The 17,505-nt window shown below is 48.3% G+C and overlaps 1 protein-coding gene across 2 annotated transcripts; it reads right to left on the bottom strand.

The window, feature by feature from the left end:
- Positions 1 to 10,509: 10,509 nt before the first annotated feature.
- On the bottom strand, positions 10,510 to 17,007 carry CDKN1B (cyclin dependent kinase inhibitor 1B). 2 transcript variants are annotated; one of them, XM_035138382.3, is made up of 3 exons: positions 14,837 to 17,007; positions 13,399 to 13,532; positions 10,510 to 11,783 (listed from the first exon to the last, which is right to left on the bottom strand). In XM_035138382.3, exons 1-2 carry the CDS (start codon positions 15,357 to 15,359, stop codon positions 13,411 to 13,413), a joined length of 645 nt encoding a protein of 214 aa, XP_034994273.3. In that variant the 5' UTR covers positions 15,360 to 17,007; the 3' UTR covers positions 10,510 to 11,783; positions 13,399 to 13,410. The 2 variants fall into 2 exon arrangements, with proteins under 2 accessions (XP_034994273.3, XP_034994275.3); XM_035138384.3 differs by lacking the exon at positions 13,399 to 13,532.
- Positions 17,008 to 17,505: the final 498 nt, after the last annotated feature.

Consider the following 17,505-nt stretch of genomic DNA (forward strand, 5'->3'; position numbering starts at 1 on the left):
TGTTTCTAAGGGGAAGCTTTGTTTTGTTTCTCTTCTCTTCATAAAAATGTAAAGCATTGGAAATTGGAGGTTTGCACTGGGTTAGTTGTGACACTAAGCAGCGCATGGCAGCCTTACTTGGAAGTCTAAATCAGTGGAAGGAGATCGTCGCCCCATTGACCTCAATGACTGGCTGCTGCAGAAACACATCTCAGGGTTGCACACTTAGACTTGATTCAAATGACCCTCCAAACTACATCCGGTATGTTGCTATCAGGGCAAATTCGGTCTTGCTGGGAAGTAAATCCCACTGAAGTCGATTTGACTAAGTTCCACGTGAGCTAAACGTGCTGTGAGTCTGGAGGATGTGGACTCTGGCCAGCCACAAAAGCCTTCAAGGCGAAATCAACGTGTCGGTTTCTACCAGGGGCTCCGAGGCTGCAGCGCTGCCGCTCCTGCTTCTCTCCCTGGACAGCCGCACTCACTGGCCTCCTGTCACCAGTCCAGCGCCAATTGCTTCCTTTGTTTTTCTCTTAACTACGCGCGCGGGGGGGGGGGCGGGACGGGGACGGGACGACGGAAGCGTGGCTATTTGCTTATGTCTGCATCGGTCAGCTAAGCCACATGCAGAGAGCGAAAAAGAGGCGGGCAGGATCTTTGCATTTGCAGTCCTGACAGTGTTCTCGAAGCTACGAACATGAGTTTGACCCAACTGCGGGAGGCAGTGGAAGACAGGAGTGCCTGGCGTGCTCTGGTCCATGGGGTCACGAAGAGTCGGACACGACTGAACGACTGAACAACAACAACAACAACAAATCACGCAAAGCCGGGGGCGGCCACGGGGGTGAGGGAGGAGGCCGCTCTCTTCCATTCAAATTGCTTGCCTGGACCAATGGGCGAGCAAGGAAGGCCAGGCTAGCGAACGGAAGCTCCGCCCCCCTGTTTGGCGGAGCCACCTTAACAAAGGGAAGAGGCAGCCGCCGTCGCCAATGGGAGGTCCTTCGCGGGTGAGGCGACGCCGAGCTTCCTCGAGATCAAGTCCCGCTGCGCCGCGTAGAGGTCGGGAAGAGGTTCCACTGAATTCAGCGGGACAAAGCGCAGGAGGGAAGCAGCGGGCGATGGCAGCTCCCCGTCGGATTAAAGGGGACCCGGCTTGTGGGGCTGCCCCCCCCCCGCTCCGCGGGAGTAAGGCTCTTCGAAACTCTCAAGGGGGCTTGTTTCCGACTCGTAAACCTGCCCAGTACACGTTCCCCTCTCTCGTGTGTGTGCGTGGCGTGTACACGGCTCTCAGTGTTCCGCGCTCACATTCTTGTGCGCGCTTAGAGCGGGGCTTATTCGGAGCAAACGTGCGCAGCAACGTTCTCCCGTCCACGCAGCCCCTCCTGCGCGCATCTGCTTTTGGAAGTGAATCCCACCAGATAAGAAGCGCAGGCAGATCTGCAGCCGGGGTTCAAACCCCATAGGAACGCGGCGGGTGCGGTTACGGCGGGTCCGCTTGGAAGTATTGTATCCCAAAATAAAAATTCCCCCTGATGAAATGAATCCGCGGGGTTTCAACTGCTGCGAGGTGAAGGAGCGGCTCCGCTGGGCCACATTGTAAACGCCATGATTATTGTTACACACTTGCACGGGGCGGCGAAGAGTTGCAACTGCGTCGCCTTCCTAGTCTCCCGCCCTCCTCCTCCTCTTTACTTTTGAATTTTCGTTTCTTGGCCCGAGGAGGTGGGGGAGGGGCGGGCTTCTTCGCTCCGCCGTCCCGTCCCCCCCCCCCCTGGTTCTTTGAGTCGAGAAACAGGAACTCGGCGGGAGGGGCGGCCGCTTCTCGCCTTCCCTGGCCGCCGCCGCCGCCGCTGCTCCCGAGAAGGTCCTTCCTCGGTCCTTCCTGTTTGCCCTTCTCCCGTACTAAGCTGGGCGGGGCGCCCCACGCAGCCGAGAGTGCAGCCCAGTTTACTGTGGAGTAAGCGCCGCTGTTTCCAATGGGGCTTACTTCTAAGTAGGCGCGTCCCATTTGGTTTTCAGCTGATGCCGAGAGAATCAGACCCGCGACATGGGGCGTTTCCCCCCCTCCCAAACCCTCCCAAGTCACACTCTGGCCTGAGAAATCCTTCCCGATGGCGGCAACTCTGGTTTCCTTCCACAAAATGGGGCCTCGTTCTGCTGAGGAGAGCAGGGTTGCTCTTCCCCCTTCCTTCCGCACACCCTCCAGGCGAACCTGGCTCTACGCTTTTAGCTGACGGTGGGAGAAGAAATGTTTAGATCCCCGGATTTTTGGGGGGGGGAGGAGTGACTGTAACGAACCGGGGGGGGCGGCGTCTCCGTTAATGTGGCTTGTTGCTTGTTCGTCGCCGGGCGGCTCTGCCGAATGTGTGCTTTGCCCGACGTGAGGGGATTTTCCGAGGAAAAGAGGCGCTTGGCCTTGGGGGGGGGGTCTTCGGTTCGCCTCAGTTTGGGGCTTTGGGAGGAGAGGCTCGAGCTCCTGGCAGGAGGACGAGGGAAAGCACGGAGGGAAGGAAAGGCCCCAAGAGCTGGGCCGATTCAGAAATGCGGGCGAGGAAACAGCAGGATTGGAGGGTGGCCAGTCTCACCCGAGATGGGACCTGGGTGGGGCAAGAGGGACCCCCCAATCCTGGCCAGAACCTCCTTTTATCATCACCCCAAGCCCAGCAGGTGAGCCAGGCGCGGAGAGAGAGACCGGCTCATGGTCACCCAGGGAAGCTTAAGGCATAGCTGCCAAGTTCTCCCTTTTTTTAAGGGAAATTCCCTTATGCTGAATAGGCTTCCTCGTGAGAAAAGGGAAAACTTGGCAGCTATGGCTTAAGGGTGGGTGTCAAAGGGCCAGGCAACCTCTGGACAGTTTTAAATTGTGTGATTTCACATTTCATTACAGGGTTATTAAAAGTTGCTAGTGCTGTGATTACTTGTCCAGTGGGGGGGGGTTGTAGAACAGGGTGCTTGCAGCACTGAGCACTGAGCAGAACTGACAGGTATGCATTTATTTTTCTTACATTTATATACCCCTCAAAAGTGGGGGCCCATCCGAGACGGAGTCACTGCCAGAGGAGACAGACACATCCTATGCATATTTACTCCAAAATATGTCCCACTGGGTTTAGTAGGGTTTACTCAAATGCCCCTGTGGGTGTGATTGTAGGTGCCAGGAGTCACATATTCCCCCAGACATTCAGGAAGCAATTGCTGATATTTACAGCTCCAAAAGCTTTCCCTTCCACCCACCTTTGAAAAGTATTCTTTCTTGATAAAATAGAAAGAAGGAAAAAGAGAGTAGAGTAGAACTTTGTGGAAATGGTTTTACTAAGACCCTATTTATATGTTCACATGGTTTACTTCATCACATTTGTAAAGGTAAAGGGACCCCTGGCAGTTAAGTCCAGTCACAAACAACTCTGGGGTTGCGGCGCTCATCTCGCTTTACAGGCCTAGGGAGCTGATGTTTGTCCAAATAAAGTTTTTCTGGGTCATGTGGCCAGCATGACTAAGCCGCCTCTGGCAATCCAGAGCAGCGCATGGAAACGCCATTTACATTCCCGCTGGAACTTGCACTTTGACGTGCTTTCATACTGCTGGGTTGGCAGGAGCTGGGACCGAACAACAGGATCTCACCCTGTTGTGGGGATTCGAACCGCCGACCTTCCGATTGGCAAGCCCTAACCACAGCGCCACCCACGTCCCCCATCACAATTGTATATACCACCTTATTTCTAGGGCAGCCAGGGCAGCATAGATGGGAACACCCCCATCTTATCCTATCAGTCCCCTAAAATGAGATAAGGTAAAGGGTAGTGTGACTTTGATAAGAACACTTCCTGGTAGTTTGTTTTAGTGACTAGGTGGGTGGAGTAGGGTTAGATCAGGAAAAAGGCCATTCTGGACAGCCTGCATGTCCTTAATTTTAGCTCGATCTGCTGAAATCAGCAGGTGAAGCTTTCGTGGCATGGAGATAAGAATTTCCCCTGCTAATCTTTACAGATCTTGCTGCTGTTAAAGCCATATAAACAGGGACCTATTTTGAAAAAGTTGGCAAGACTTTTAATGGTTGTATGAATATGTGCCATTTGGATTTTCTGCCTCAAGTAACAAAATGTATTTGTCCCAGAAACCATTACTGATTTTTATAAGGTTGCCCTTATAGCAACTTATTTAAGAATAGCCTTACTGGAATACTTTTGGGTAGGTAACTTTAGTTACACAGTCTCAGGTCTAGGGTGGCCACCAAAATCCAGCTGTTGCTGGGATCATAGTACATAGCAAGCATGATCACACACCCCAAAAAAGTTATGTAATTTTTAATGAGGTCTAGGTCCAGGGCCATCTACCCGGGGGGGGGGGTGCAAGGGGTGCGGGGCACCTGGGTGCCCGCCGCTTCAGCCGCCTAAGCATATTGTATTGAGCTGCTATGCGGCAGCGGGGTCAGCGGCACCTTTGACACGACTGATCTCATGCCACCTGCCTGCCAATGCTGCTGCAGGGAGAGCTCTCTGAAAAGTCTCACCAAAGCCGGGAGGAGGGGGAGCGACAGGAAAGATGGAGAGACAGACAGAAAGAGAATGTGTCTGTCTAGCAAGAGGAGCGCGCTTGCAAGGGCCCTCCCAGCTCCTCTAGAAATAAGGTTGCTCCTACAATGAGAGGCTGCCCAAGATGGCTCTCCCACGCAGGTGCACAATGCCCGCCCATCTCATCTTTCAGACACCTCCCTATGCCTGTAAGCGCATGTGTGGAGTCCTTACACCGTCTCCCAATGTGTTCTTTGTCTTCTTTAGAAAAGCTGGTTTAAAACAAAAAAGACACACACAAAAAACTCCTTTTGGAGCCGCACAGGCATGGGCGCTATTCATCAAATGCAAATAGTGCCATAAGGCATAATAAAAGTTAATTTGGGGGCGCTTGGCGGATCTTTGCACCCCGGTGGTGCATATGCTAAAGACTAGTCTAGGTCTAGTGCTCTTCACCTAGTAACTTGCCGTGTGGTGTGTTGGCGGAGGAGGAGACCTCCTCTCCATAGAAGGCTGTCTTCCACTGATTGATCTAACAGTTGGTCCATCTAATGTAGTGCTGCCTACTCTGACAGGTGTTCTCCAGGATTCCACATGGATCTTCTCCCAGCCCTACCTGAAAATTCCAGAAGGTGAACCGGTGACCTGCATGCAAGGCAGGTGCTTTGGCACTGAGCTATGAAGCATTGAGCTCCATCCCCCAGAGTCCAAAGAGAGTTTAGAATCAACCTTTTCTGAGTTCTTGAGACAGAGTTCATTTTTTCCAAGCCTGCCATGGGACATGCACCCCATCACTATTGAGGCATTACTCATGTGAAAGAGTATGTCCCCATTGTCATGCAGCCCATAACAGCTTTTTTGTGCCCAGGTGTAACTTTTGCAGTTGGGAGCCTTTTCTATCTATGAAGGCTCCCTGTGTTGTTTCAGGATATTGCAGGTGGGTGAGAGCCAATCCCCAAATAACAGGCAGATTTGGGGCAGTGAAACTGGTTCCCCTGCACTGGACGCTGAGCCTAGAGAACAATGCAGGGCATCACAGCTATGATGCTGTGAACTGAGCAGAACAGAAAGCGAGAGATTGGAGGTCTCACAAGGGCGCCACTGACATTTGAAAGACCAAAGTCTGCCCTGTAACTGGCTGCTAAAGGTGAAGACCAAACTTCGCTATGGCCTGGCCTATTTACATAGGTGACTCTGAGAGTAGAATCCTGAGGGGAAAGAGTGGACTGTACCACTTCAGACTCCAGGTGCAGGGAGCGCCATTTTTGAATGTGCACTCATGTTAAAGAAAAGGCAGAAAAACTTTATTGCAAGTCCAGTAAGTGACTTGATTGTGGGTGGAGGACTTGACCTGGCATGTGTAACAGAGACTTGATTGGATGAAACAGATGGGCCTGTCCTTGCCGCTGTTTGTCCACCAGGTTTCTCTTACTCCCAGTAACCCGGGTCATGTGGGTGGGGAGGGGTGGGTTGCAGTGATTTTTAGACCTCCTGGGTCGTGTCCAGAAAGCGGTGTTTGGGGATGAGTGTTCGGAGCCCTGGGCTCTCATTTGTGGGGTGCCTCAGGGTTCCGTCCTCTCCCCCATGCTTTTTATCATCTACTAGCTGGCCCGGCCATGCGTTGCTGTGGTCAGTCTGTTAAATGGACCCTCAGAGTCCCCCTTCAGACTCCCCTCACCTTCAGAGCCTCCCTTCATTTTTTGAAATGTTTTGTGCTTGTTCTGTTTACACAGGCTCATCCCTGTGGTTGTCCCTACCCTGTCCCGACCCATGAGCTATCCCACTCCCTCCTCCCCCCCACCCCCCGGCTCATCCCTGTGGTTGTCCCCACCCTGTCCTGGCCCATGAACTATGCCGTCCCCTCCTCCCCCCACCCCTGGCTTATGCCTGTGGCTGGGCATACCCTGTCCCGACCCATGACCTATCCTGCCCCCTCCTCCCCCCATCCCCCACCCAGGCAAGCCCCCACCTCCACTCGGCCCAGTCTACAAAGCCGAGTCGAGATGCTGTGGAGAGGGAAGCTTTCCTACCTGCAGTACCAGTGTAGCCATCAGTAGAGGGAGCTGTTTTGCAACCTCTCCTGTGTTCCCAGCATCCCCGGCTGTCTGAGTTTTATGTTCGGGAACAGTGGTTTTTACCTGCTTTACCTACCATAGGTGTGACATCTGTCCAATCTAAGTGCATGCAAACACTCGCATAGGCGCAGGTCAATTCTGTGTCCAGGGCGACTGTCTACCAGCTCCATCTGGTACACAGGCTGAGACCCTACCTGCCCACAGACTGTCTCGCCAGAGTGGTGCATGCTCTAGTTATCTCTCGCTTGGACTACTGCAATGCGCTCTATGTGGGGCTACCTTTGAAGGTGACCCGGAAACTGCAATTAATCCAGAATGCGGCAGCCAGACTGGTGACTGGGAGCAGCCGCTGGGACCACATAACACCGGTCCTGAGAGATCTACATTGGCTCCCAGTACATTTCCGAGCACAATTCAAAGTGTTGGTGTTGACCTTTAAAGCCCTAAATGGCCTCGGTCCTGTATACCTGATGGAGCGTCTCCATCCCCATCATTCTGCCCGGACACTGAGGTCCAGCTCTGAAGGCCTTCTGGCATCTGAAGGCAGCCCTGTTTAGGGAAGTTTTTAATGTTTGATGTTTTATCTCTATAATGATAATAATAATCTGTTGGGAGCCGCCCAGAGTGGCTGGGGAAACCCAGCCAGATGGGCAGGGTATGAATAATAAATTATTATTATTATTATTATTATTATTAGCATTAGGGGTTTGTTTTTGTTCTGACATAGGGAAGCATTCAGAACTGTAAGACACACATGCAGTCAGAACACCGCAGTTCTGCCTCCTCAGGGCTCCACTACCTTATTTTACTGCCTGTGAGGCCTAAGCATGAAAGCTTTGCATTTCAAACACAGAAGGTTCAATCACTGTGATGATGAATGTTTACATGTGAAGCAGCCCAAGTTATGACTGAACAGAAACAATTATGGTCACAGGGCTATAACCATGCTCTGCAGAGGTACTGCCAGGTTATAGAATAGTTTAGAGGCACCCAGAAAGTCCTTAGTTTCACCTCCAGTCTCTGGTTGGCTATTTGTTTGTTAGTTGCTTTGTGTGTGTTTTTTCCTTCACTGTTCTCTTCCTGTGGTGGTGTTTGGGTTTCCTCTGTTTTGGGTTTCTTCATCTGAAAGTCATCTGTTTCTACAGGGTCATGTACCCCTCCAAAGAAATGCCTGCTTTCCTTAGATGGTTGTTTTCATAGTGGTGATTTAAAATTAGATGCAAAGTGTGAATGCTGCCTAGGTTCAACTTCTTTCTCAATCCACTGTGCAGCATGGTAAATTGAGCACAGTGGAGTGCTTCAGGCTGAACAACTTGGATGTGAAATGATTTCAAAAGTGCCAAGGGTTTTTTAAAAAAAAAACATTTTAGAAAAGCTTATTCTGCCAGCATGTAGTGCACTGATTATTATTTTTATAAAAAAAGTTTGAGATTTTTCATAATACATTAGAGTTAAATCAAACTAATCTAAACAAAAATAAAAATGAGAGAGAGAGAGAGAGAGAGAGAGAGAGAGAGAGAGAGAGAGAGAGAGAGAGAGAGATCATAGGTAGATCTTAACTCTTATTCCACACAGAAAAAGGTGAGCCCTCCCAGTTTTTACCTAGGAGCTTCCCTTCTCCTAGCCTTGTACCCTGGGAGATCTTCACTTGCCTGCCTCTCCCACAGGGTTGTTCATCAACTAGCCTATCCTACTGTTTTGGGAGGGGAGAATTAATGTGATTGCTAACATTTCACTAGCGCGCGCACACACACACCCATTTTAATGCACTAAATTCTGAGCTGTGCCCCTCAAGAAACTGCCAGAGTGCCATGAGAAATAAATTACAAATGAATTTGTATAACCAAGGTATCAACCTTTAGAGAAGGCTGCTTGCTCCACCTCTAGTTTGTTCTAGTCCTGCATCCTTCTTAACTGGACTAATTTGGAGGATGGATGGTTTTGTCTCATCTCTTTGTATTGGTTGCTATTAGATAATCCAGTCACTTCTGATGCAGAGCTGTAGCCATTATCTGCCCTGAGAAGCGCCATCCCCAAAAGAGGGATTCATATGGGTCTGCCAGGTAGTCCTTATGCTTTTGCAAATATTCAAAAATTAAACTTTCTAAGATGTAAGAATGAAGTGTGCTTCAATTTTTTGTTCAATAAAGGACCCTTGACTTTTAGAATTAGGGGGATTGCTGCTTTAACCATGATATGGGATACAGAAATTTACCTAAAATAAAAAAAATTCCTTCAGTAGCACCTTAAAGACCAACTAAGTTTTTATTTTGGTATGAGCTTTCGTGTGCATGCACGAAAGCTCATACCAAAATAAAAACTTAGTTGGTCTTTAAGGTGCTACTGAAGGAATTTTTTTTATTTTACTTCGACCCAGACCAACACGGCTACCTACCTGTAACCAGAAATTTACCTAGTGAAGCATTTATTGGCAGAGGCATTTTGGTGCCTGAAGTAAAAATAAATAAAAAATAAATAAATGGTGAAACTTCCTTGCACCCTGCCACATGGAGCGATGAACTAGCTAGTTTTTTCTGCACATACTCAATTAAAGTAAATACAGCAATCATTTCAATTAAGTTTGTATGGGATAACTTTCCAGTGAATGGGTCAGACGCGGGTTGTGTACACATTACTGGCTTAACACAGCTAGGTCATTCTTTTTCTCAATTTGGATCAAAGCTCATTGAGGGGAAGACACAGCAAAATGTAATATCCCATTAGAAATAGCTGGATAGATGTAGATTGTAGACAACATCCTGTGTACACAGCTTCCCAAACCAGTGGTGGGAACCAGTGTGTACCCAGCGTCAGTCAGATCTGGATTGCTTTTACTGTATTCCTAATCCAAGCATCTTGTTCAGACATTAAATGAACTTGGGAGCAAACCCAGGCAAGAAGGGAAGGTGTCTGGCCTACCAGTTCCCACTAGCAGCAAGGCACCATGGTAGAAACATAGCAGGCCCTGTTCTCCTCCATCTCTGTGCAGCTCCGTGCTAGGATGGATCATGGCATGAATTGTGTCATAAGCATGGAACACATTGAAATAGGCAAATTATTGGAGTCTTAAGGTGGCTGTGCTGTGCTATGCTGTGCCACAGGTCAGGCATGGGTCCCACACCAGCACACAGCAAGGAAGCATTTCCCTCCCACCAGAAACACTGCTTTGGGAATGGGAGCTAGTCTTACCTGGTACTAGTCACCAACCGACCCGAGAGAATTTATAATGTTGCTGGGGAAATAATTGAAAAGGCCTTATACTCCTGCTTCCTATTTCAATGGGAGGTAACTTGTGGGAATGTTCACCTCCTACCGCTTACAGCAGCATAGAATATTCACACTAAGCAAAGGAGAGGGGGGGCAGGGATTATGTGGGAGGGGGGGCTTCCCACGTATCAGTTTATTTGGACAGCAGAGTCTAGAGTGGGTACTATTTTTCACCCTCTCATTTTTGCACATGGGTTGGGTTTTTCTTTTTTTAATTTCACTTCCAGACTACAAACCATGTTATTTACTAGGGAGCTAGGCTACTGACCTATGAACAAGTCCAACTGAATTCAGTAAGACTTACTTCTGAGTAAGCAGCATTAGGATTGTGCTTAAGTGCCTTTCAACTTACCACACACTTAGGACTGCATGTAATGGTCATAGTCCTGTCTACTTGCTATTTTTTCAACCTTGCAGAAGTTTGTGTATTTATTGGACTTGGCTTGCAGTGCTTGAGGAGGGGATAACCCTTCCCTCCATTAACTGTTTCCCCAGTGTAAATCCCCCTTAGCTGCTCTTTGCCTTGTTAGGGAGAGGGAGTCTGGCTGGATACACCTTTACACACTGAAGAAGAGGGGGAAAGACCCAATGTATATATTTGGGAAGTGGCAGAAACTCCTTATTTTTGCAGAATTTATAAAACACACAACAAAAGTTAGTTAACACACACACACACATATATGGCAGTTTTCTTTATTGATTGCTTGATGTAAAACAATATCAATTGGCAACTGTTTTCACACATTACAAAAAATATTAAACTTGGCTCAGTCTGCAATCATTTAAGCACAGCCATATTAATTAACAAAACAAATCGCTCCCCCAATAAAAACTATAAAAAACCAAAACCCTATCAAATAGAGCATTTACAAATGCACAAGACACAGGCCGCTTTGGCTTTATGGGAAAATATCGTCTAGATTTAAAAAAAATCTTTAACATAAATAAGTTAGTATAATTTCTCAGTGTCTTTACAAAGTTATGTACACAGGTACAATTCAAAACTTTATTTTTTTTAAACATACAGGCAATGTAAAAAATACTGTTTAAAGATGTAGTTTTCCTTTCATTTACCCAGCCATGAACATCAGGGACGTGAGTGAGATGAAGAGAGGTTGAAGTTCGGGGTTTTATTAAATTTCCTTCCATTCTATTCAGATGATGTATTTCTAAATTATTTTGAAATCATTTATAGTAATATATTATAGGTGGCAGAAATAAAAAGAAATAGACTTGAACACTTAAAGGGTCCTGGAGCAGAAGCAAGACCCTTTATGCTGCTACATAATGGAAACACGGTTCATCCACAATTCCATGGAACATTCTTCTGCACTTGCTCTGAACTTGATGTCTTCCACAACTGCCATTCATTTTAGTGGGATTTAGCATAGGCAAACTTCCCACTGGTACGTGCTCTGAATAAGTAGAAATTTCACCAGCAAATTCTATCAATCTGCTGTAGCCAGTGTTAACATTGATTTTTAGATTCCATTAATAGGGACAATACATCTTTAAGAAATAAACACATATGTTGTTTCTCTTCATACAAATCTCTGCTTTCTGGATCTTGGAAGCAGATTTTTGAACCCATCACCTTTTACAATCCCCACCCCTTCCCAGAACAAACTAACCCCAAAATGGGGGGGGGGCGCCCAAGGAGAGGTTTATGTGCTACATAATGTATGAACTATATACACAGGTAGTACAATGAAGCAAATGAGGAAAAACTTAATTGCAGAATGCTACATCCAATGCTTTAAGAGGCAGCTCTTTGAAGAGTGCCGGACTTTAGTGTTATTAAATTATGGGTTTGTTTCGTTTCAGTGCGTGTACAAGTTCTCCACTGAGGAGAATCAGTGATATGTGGTTTTTTTTCATATATAAACTCTGCATCTTCCTTGCTTCATGAACTTGATGCCTTCAAAGAACAAGGAAATGAATGTTCTTAATTCTGAAATTAAAGAAGAGAGCAGGCATTAAGTTGGTGAAGACTACAATATCTCATTTCATTATTAAAGGTACAAAAAGTCACAAATGGCTTTCAAAACAGACAGTTGGTCAACACTGTTGCTAAAGGTGGATCAAGGTTCTACTTTGCATGGGGGGGCAGAAATGCTGTGTACAACTAATCACTACTTGTTAAGTATAACTTGTCTCACCCAACCAACCAATTTTGTATGTGTGTGTTTTTTGATAGCCTATCCAATAGAACCATATTTGTCAGGTTAAACTCTGTTCTGTCAGATTCTGACAAAAGCCTCCAGATTCTGCTAAGCAACACCCACCATGTGCCCGATTTCATCCTAGCTCAGACCACAGCTAGTCACAGATAGAAAAACACACACACACACACCAGTGATGTCCATCAAGACTTTCATTGGCAACCTTCAAGAAACCTGCAATATATATTTTGAAAGAGGTGATGACAGCAGACAAGAAATAAGGGAGGGGAGACATGCACTGGCTCTGTCTGCCCCAGCCCTACCACCAACTCCACCCAAGGGAACAGGATTTTTCAAATCAAAAGTTGGCATGGTTACCTTTAGGTGGGGTACTTCTAAATTGTCGTGAGGCACTGCTAATTTTGGCTATTTTCTGGGGATGGGGAAACACTGAAAACACAAACTCCCAATTTATGTAATGCAATTTTTCTTTCAAATAACCAAATCAACAGAAACAGTTGAGTTTACACACTTGCCCCTGCTCACCCAAACATAATGGATTTCTTTAAAAAGTATCTGGTTCCAAACCTTAACCTTTCTACTCATTTGTAGGTCATGTTTGTCAACTTTCTGCTCCAAAAACTCTACTCAGGGGCTACATTTCCTATACTCTTGTCTCTTTAATTAAGAATCTTTCTTCCCCAGGTAGCTTTGTGTCATTACTATTAAGACAAAGTCCTAAACTCATTTCACTATCAAGTTCTATTGAACTCAGTAGGGCTTACTGCCGAGTAAAGAGTGTTGGGCTGCAAGCATTTTAAGGATGTTAGACAAAAGTTCACCACATCCAAAAGCCAAATTAGACTACATATTTGAGATGTAGAAGTATTGTATTTAAAAAAAAAAAGTATTTGCAGAGAACAGCCTTGCTTGAACATGTCCATTAATATTAAACCAGAACAACATTGTTCATTACACTTAAGTGTAGAATAATAATTAGTGGGGGGAACTTAAATCTCTTTAGTATACATGAAGCATATGCAAATTTACTCAGAAGTAAGTCCTATGGAGTTTAATGAAGCTCTGCTTCCCAGTAAGCCCTAATTGGAAATATGTTCTCCAGGTTTTGGTTACTTTCTAATTAAACTGTAACTCCCACTGAAATCAATGAGTAAAAGTGGTATGGATCAGACTGTAGGTGTGTTTTTAAGATTACAAAAAAAGACACACAAGAGTCCTGTTCTGATATTATCCCCTCAGCTTGACAAAATTGCACTGGCTAATTTGCAAAGGTTTACCCATGAGCTCAATCCATGCAGGGTACTAAGGTGCTCTCCGAATGCATCCTTCATTTCCTGCCATCTGTAGAGATTTCACTAAATGCTCTCAGGAAAGGAAACCCACCTAATAAACAATTTACGTTTGATGCCGTCTTGGGCTGGATTTCTTGGGTGTTTGTTCCACTGAGCGAGCACTGGAAGAGTCTTCTGAAATAGCCTCTTCTGTCATGTTGGCTCTTTTGTTTTGAGGAGAGGAATCTAGGAGTGGTGGAGGGGGGAAGAAGCTTAATGTTAAATATATATTTGCTGCCGGATCTTGTACTACAGTGGTACCTCTGGTTAAGAATTTATTTGGTTCCGGAGGTCCGTTCTTAACCTGAAACTGTTCTTAACCTGAAACACCACTTTAGCTAATGGGGCCTCCTGCTGCCGCTGTGCCGGAGATTTCTGTTCTCATCCTGAAGCAAAGTTCTTGACCTGAGGTACTATTTCTGGGTTAGCGGAGTTTGTAACCTGAAGCGTTTGTAACCTGAGGTACTACTGTAAATATGAAGGAGGCAGTCAAATGAAGGGGGTGGGAGAAAATACATCACATAGGCCACTCCTTGAGTCATCTGCCATTTGCAGGAAAGATGGGGCAGCAAAGTTGCATGCCTTGATTATATGGTCTCTTTCACTATTTGCTGCAACAGAAAGAATACCAAGTTTTGTAGAGTTGGGTTGGTGGCAGGGGGAGCCCAGGCCATTTGATTAGGGAATCTGATGACCTTTCACCTCCCTATGAAGGTAGACAACCATTTTCAAGTCACTTATTTTAGAGTAGTCCCACTGGCTTCAGTTGCACTGCTCCAGAACAAAATACTGTAGATGTTGCATTTGAAGCTCACTAGTAACCTTAATATCCCCAAGATTAAGCCCCAAATATGTGGAAGTCACTATCATCGATTTCAGTGGAACCACCTGGTCTGCCTGACAGCTTGGCTTGTGGTTTTTAGGTCAATTTATGCTTTGGAGTTGCCCTGCTGCTTTATGGGAGACTTTCCCTACACAACTATCCTGAGGACTGCAACCTTTCAAAAAGCACAGCTAACACAAGTGCCTCAAATGACTGGTAATACAAAGTGCATTGCCCCAAGGCCTAAGCTCCTTGGAGGAAGGGCAGGATACAATCCTAGTATAGATCAAGAACAAGTAAGTAGGGTGCACTTCCTAATAAAATCCATTTGGAAGCAAAGAGATGTCCTTTCCCTCAGCTAACTGCTTGGCTTTAAAAAGAAGAAAACAAATCAACAAAGTCCCAGGAGTTAGCTTAATGAAGCTTCCATACTTCAAAGTAGTTTACCTCTAACTGCCAGATGCTGGGAGCAAACAGAAAGACAGACTCTTGGCCAGGGTGAGTTCCCAGCGGCACCTGGCTGGCCGGCTGCTGCTGCTAGAATGCTAGACTAGATGGACCTTTGGTCTGATCCAGCAACGCAGTTCACGGGCAGGTCTCTCCTTCTTAATGCAACCCCGAGCTGGCCTGTTTGCTTTAAGGAGAGAGAACCAAGTGGGTACTTTACCGTCCGAAGCAGGTCGTTTCCTTGGCCCGGGGCTCTGGCCCACTGAATCCGTGGCAGCGCCCGCTGCTCCAGTCTCTTGCTCGGGCCGCCGCGTGTCCTCCTCGTCCTCCTCCTCGGAGATTCCCTGAGAGCGCCGAAGCACCGTCGCCGGGCAGTTGCCGTTGACATCCAAGCCCGCCAAGCGCGGCGGCGGCGGCGGCGGCGGGTGTTGCTGGCTGCCGGCCTTGGCTCGGCCTCGGCTCAGCCGGGGGGGTCTGCTGTAGAAGTCGGGCAGGGCATCCTTGGCCACGGCTTGCCACTCGTACCTGCCTTCCAGGGGCTGGTTGCGCTGGAAATCGAAGTTCCACTTGCTCCGGCTGACCTCTTCCAGCTCCCGGTTGTGCTGCTCCAGCTCCCGGGCCAGCTGGCCGTGGTCCACCGGGCCGAAGAGGCTTCGGCAAGCCGACGGCTTCGGGTAGTCCGCCTGCCGGGCTTCCATCCTCTCCAGCGTCGGACTCCCATTCGAGAGGCGGACGTTGGACATCGCCCGGACTCGGAGCTGTCCCCCGCCGCCTGCGCCGTCCGCGGCGGTTGGATCGGCGTCTTGGAAATCTCTCTGCCGAGAGCGAGATCCGTCGACCGATCGGTCGATCCCGACGAGCCCCGCGCCCTCGGTCTTGCGCCAAGGGGGAGAGGTAAGCGGGCGGGTTGAAAACCTGGGTCCGACCGAGATGAAGACTTCAAAACAAAAACACCTCGAAAAGCCCCCCTAAGCAAGCAGCAGCAGCAGAGCAGTCCTTGCATAAGCCAGAGGCGGGGAAAGGCGGAGGGAGGAGAGGAGGGACCCGGCCGGGGGGGGGGAGCACCCTGATATCCAAGCGGAATGTCTTATTGTGGACCAAGTGCACCAGCAAGGGGAGGGGGGAGGAAGGAGGAAGCAGATCGCGGAGGCGGGGGGGGGGAGCAGCAGCAGCGCCTAAGCAAATAGCTGGGCTTCTTCTCCCACGAAACGCGACGGGAGGCGAGTGCTGCCCAGGCGGATCCTGCGCTCGTCCCGGTGTCAACGCTTTGCTGTGTGTGTGTGTGTGTGTGTGTGTGTGTGTGTGTGTGTGTGTGTGTGTGTGTGTGTGTGTGTTCAAAGGGGGGGGAGAGACGAGCCTTTTTTCCACCCAGTGGCCCAATATGGCGATTGAAGGGAGGCGGACGGAGGAGAACGTGATTGACACGGCCCGTCTATTTAAACGGAGGCGACGCGCCATTGGCTCGAGCCGTGGGCGCCGCCCCGCCGCCGCCGCTGCGCTGGGGGCTTTGGCGGAACGAGCGCCGCTTTGTAAAGGTGGCCGGGAAGGAGGCGGGCGGCGGAAGGGCGCTGGGCTGCTTCTCGGTCTCCCTGGGCCCGGCTGAGCCGGTATCCCCGGGGGGACTCGGAGCCGGTATCCCCGGGGGGACTCGGAGCCGGCCATCGCGCAGAATCCTGGAGCCCGTCCCGGAGGGTCCTCTGATCCTTTGGGGGCAGCTCCACTTGGTAGGCTGCCCAACGGTGGAAGGTTTTCTTCTATTCGGTTAGTTCATGAAATTTATACACCGCTCGATTGTAAAAGCACAAGCAAACAAACAAATTCCTCAAAGCGAGAAAACAATAAACTCGAGAGAAATTCACAGCAATACTTTAAAACATACAAAAGCTAGAATGCTGGAACAGAACCCTCCCTATCTAGTGAGCAGTTTCTTCTTGGTGGTTTTCCGACTGCAATTCCCCCCCCCCAACAACTTAGAGCTGAATGGAAGGAACTTAAAATGGGGGGTAGGTGGAGACCTCCCCCTCCCCTCCCTCTTTTTTATCATTGAGCCCATACAACTGAAACGAAATTATTATTATTTATTAAGCTTCTATACCACCCTTCATCCAAAGATCACAGGGTGGTTTATAGCAGGGATAGGCAACCTAAGGCCCAGGGGCTGGAATGTGGCCCAATCACCTTCTCAATCCGGCCCACGGACGGTCCGGGAATCAGCGTGTTCTTACATGAGTAGAATGTGTCCTTTTACTTAAAATGCATCTCTGGGTTATTTCTGGGGCATAGGGATTTGTTCACTGCAAAATATATATACATATATAGTCCGGCCCCCCACATGGTCTGAGGGATGGTGGACTGGCCCATAGCTGAAAAAAGTTGCTGAACCCTGGTTTACAACATAAAAATACAAAACGAAAAGACAAAATAGGTAATACAACAAAACCAAACAAACAGAAAAACCAATAGACTAGCACGCGCACACACAAACACATTTTAAAGGCCCTCGGCTGTGTTATAGAGGAACATTTTCTCCTGGTGCCTAAATTACAGATTGGAGCCAAAGAAGTGGGGGAAACGTGGCTGGGGAGGTTCAAGTGCCCCCCATGCCAAGACCCTCTTGCCCGAAGGGGCGCAGGGCAGAAGGCAGTTGTGTACCCTCTTAACTCTGCTGCCTGTTAGATGTTAGGTTATTTATTTACTTGATTGGGGGCAGCTGCCCCCTGCCCCCCCCCCTGGCTCTGCCCCTGGCTGGATTCTCACTGCAGAGAGAACTTCAGAAGAGGCGGCACATAGCAGCTCTGCCTGAGTCACTGCTTTGCATCTTTCAGAACAGTGACCTATGTAGACTCGAAAAGAAAAAATCAGGAGCTGAGTGAAGTGCGCTTCCAGGTT

The sequence above is a fragment of the Zootoca vivipara genome, chromosome 5 (genome assembly GCF_965207765.1).
Source record: "Zootoca vivipara chromosome 5, rZooViv2.hap1.1, whole genome shotgun sequence".
In the NCBI taxonomy this organism is placed as follows: Eukaryota; Metazoa; Chordata; class Lepidosauria; order Squamata; family Lacertidae; genus Zootoca; species Zootoca vivipara.

Coding starts and splice junctions, on each gene's coding strand:
- CDKN1B (XM_035138382.3), bottom strand. CDS start 15,359: ATGTCCAACGTCCGCCTCTCGAATGGGAGTCCGACGCTGGAGAGGATG. Junction 13,533..14,836: donor GAAACGACCTGCTTCGGACG/GTAAAGTACCCA, acceptor CACCACTCCTAG/ATTCCTCTCCTCAAAACAAA.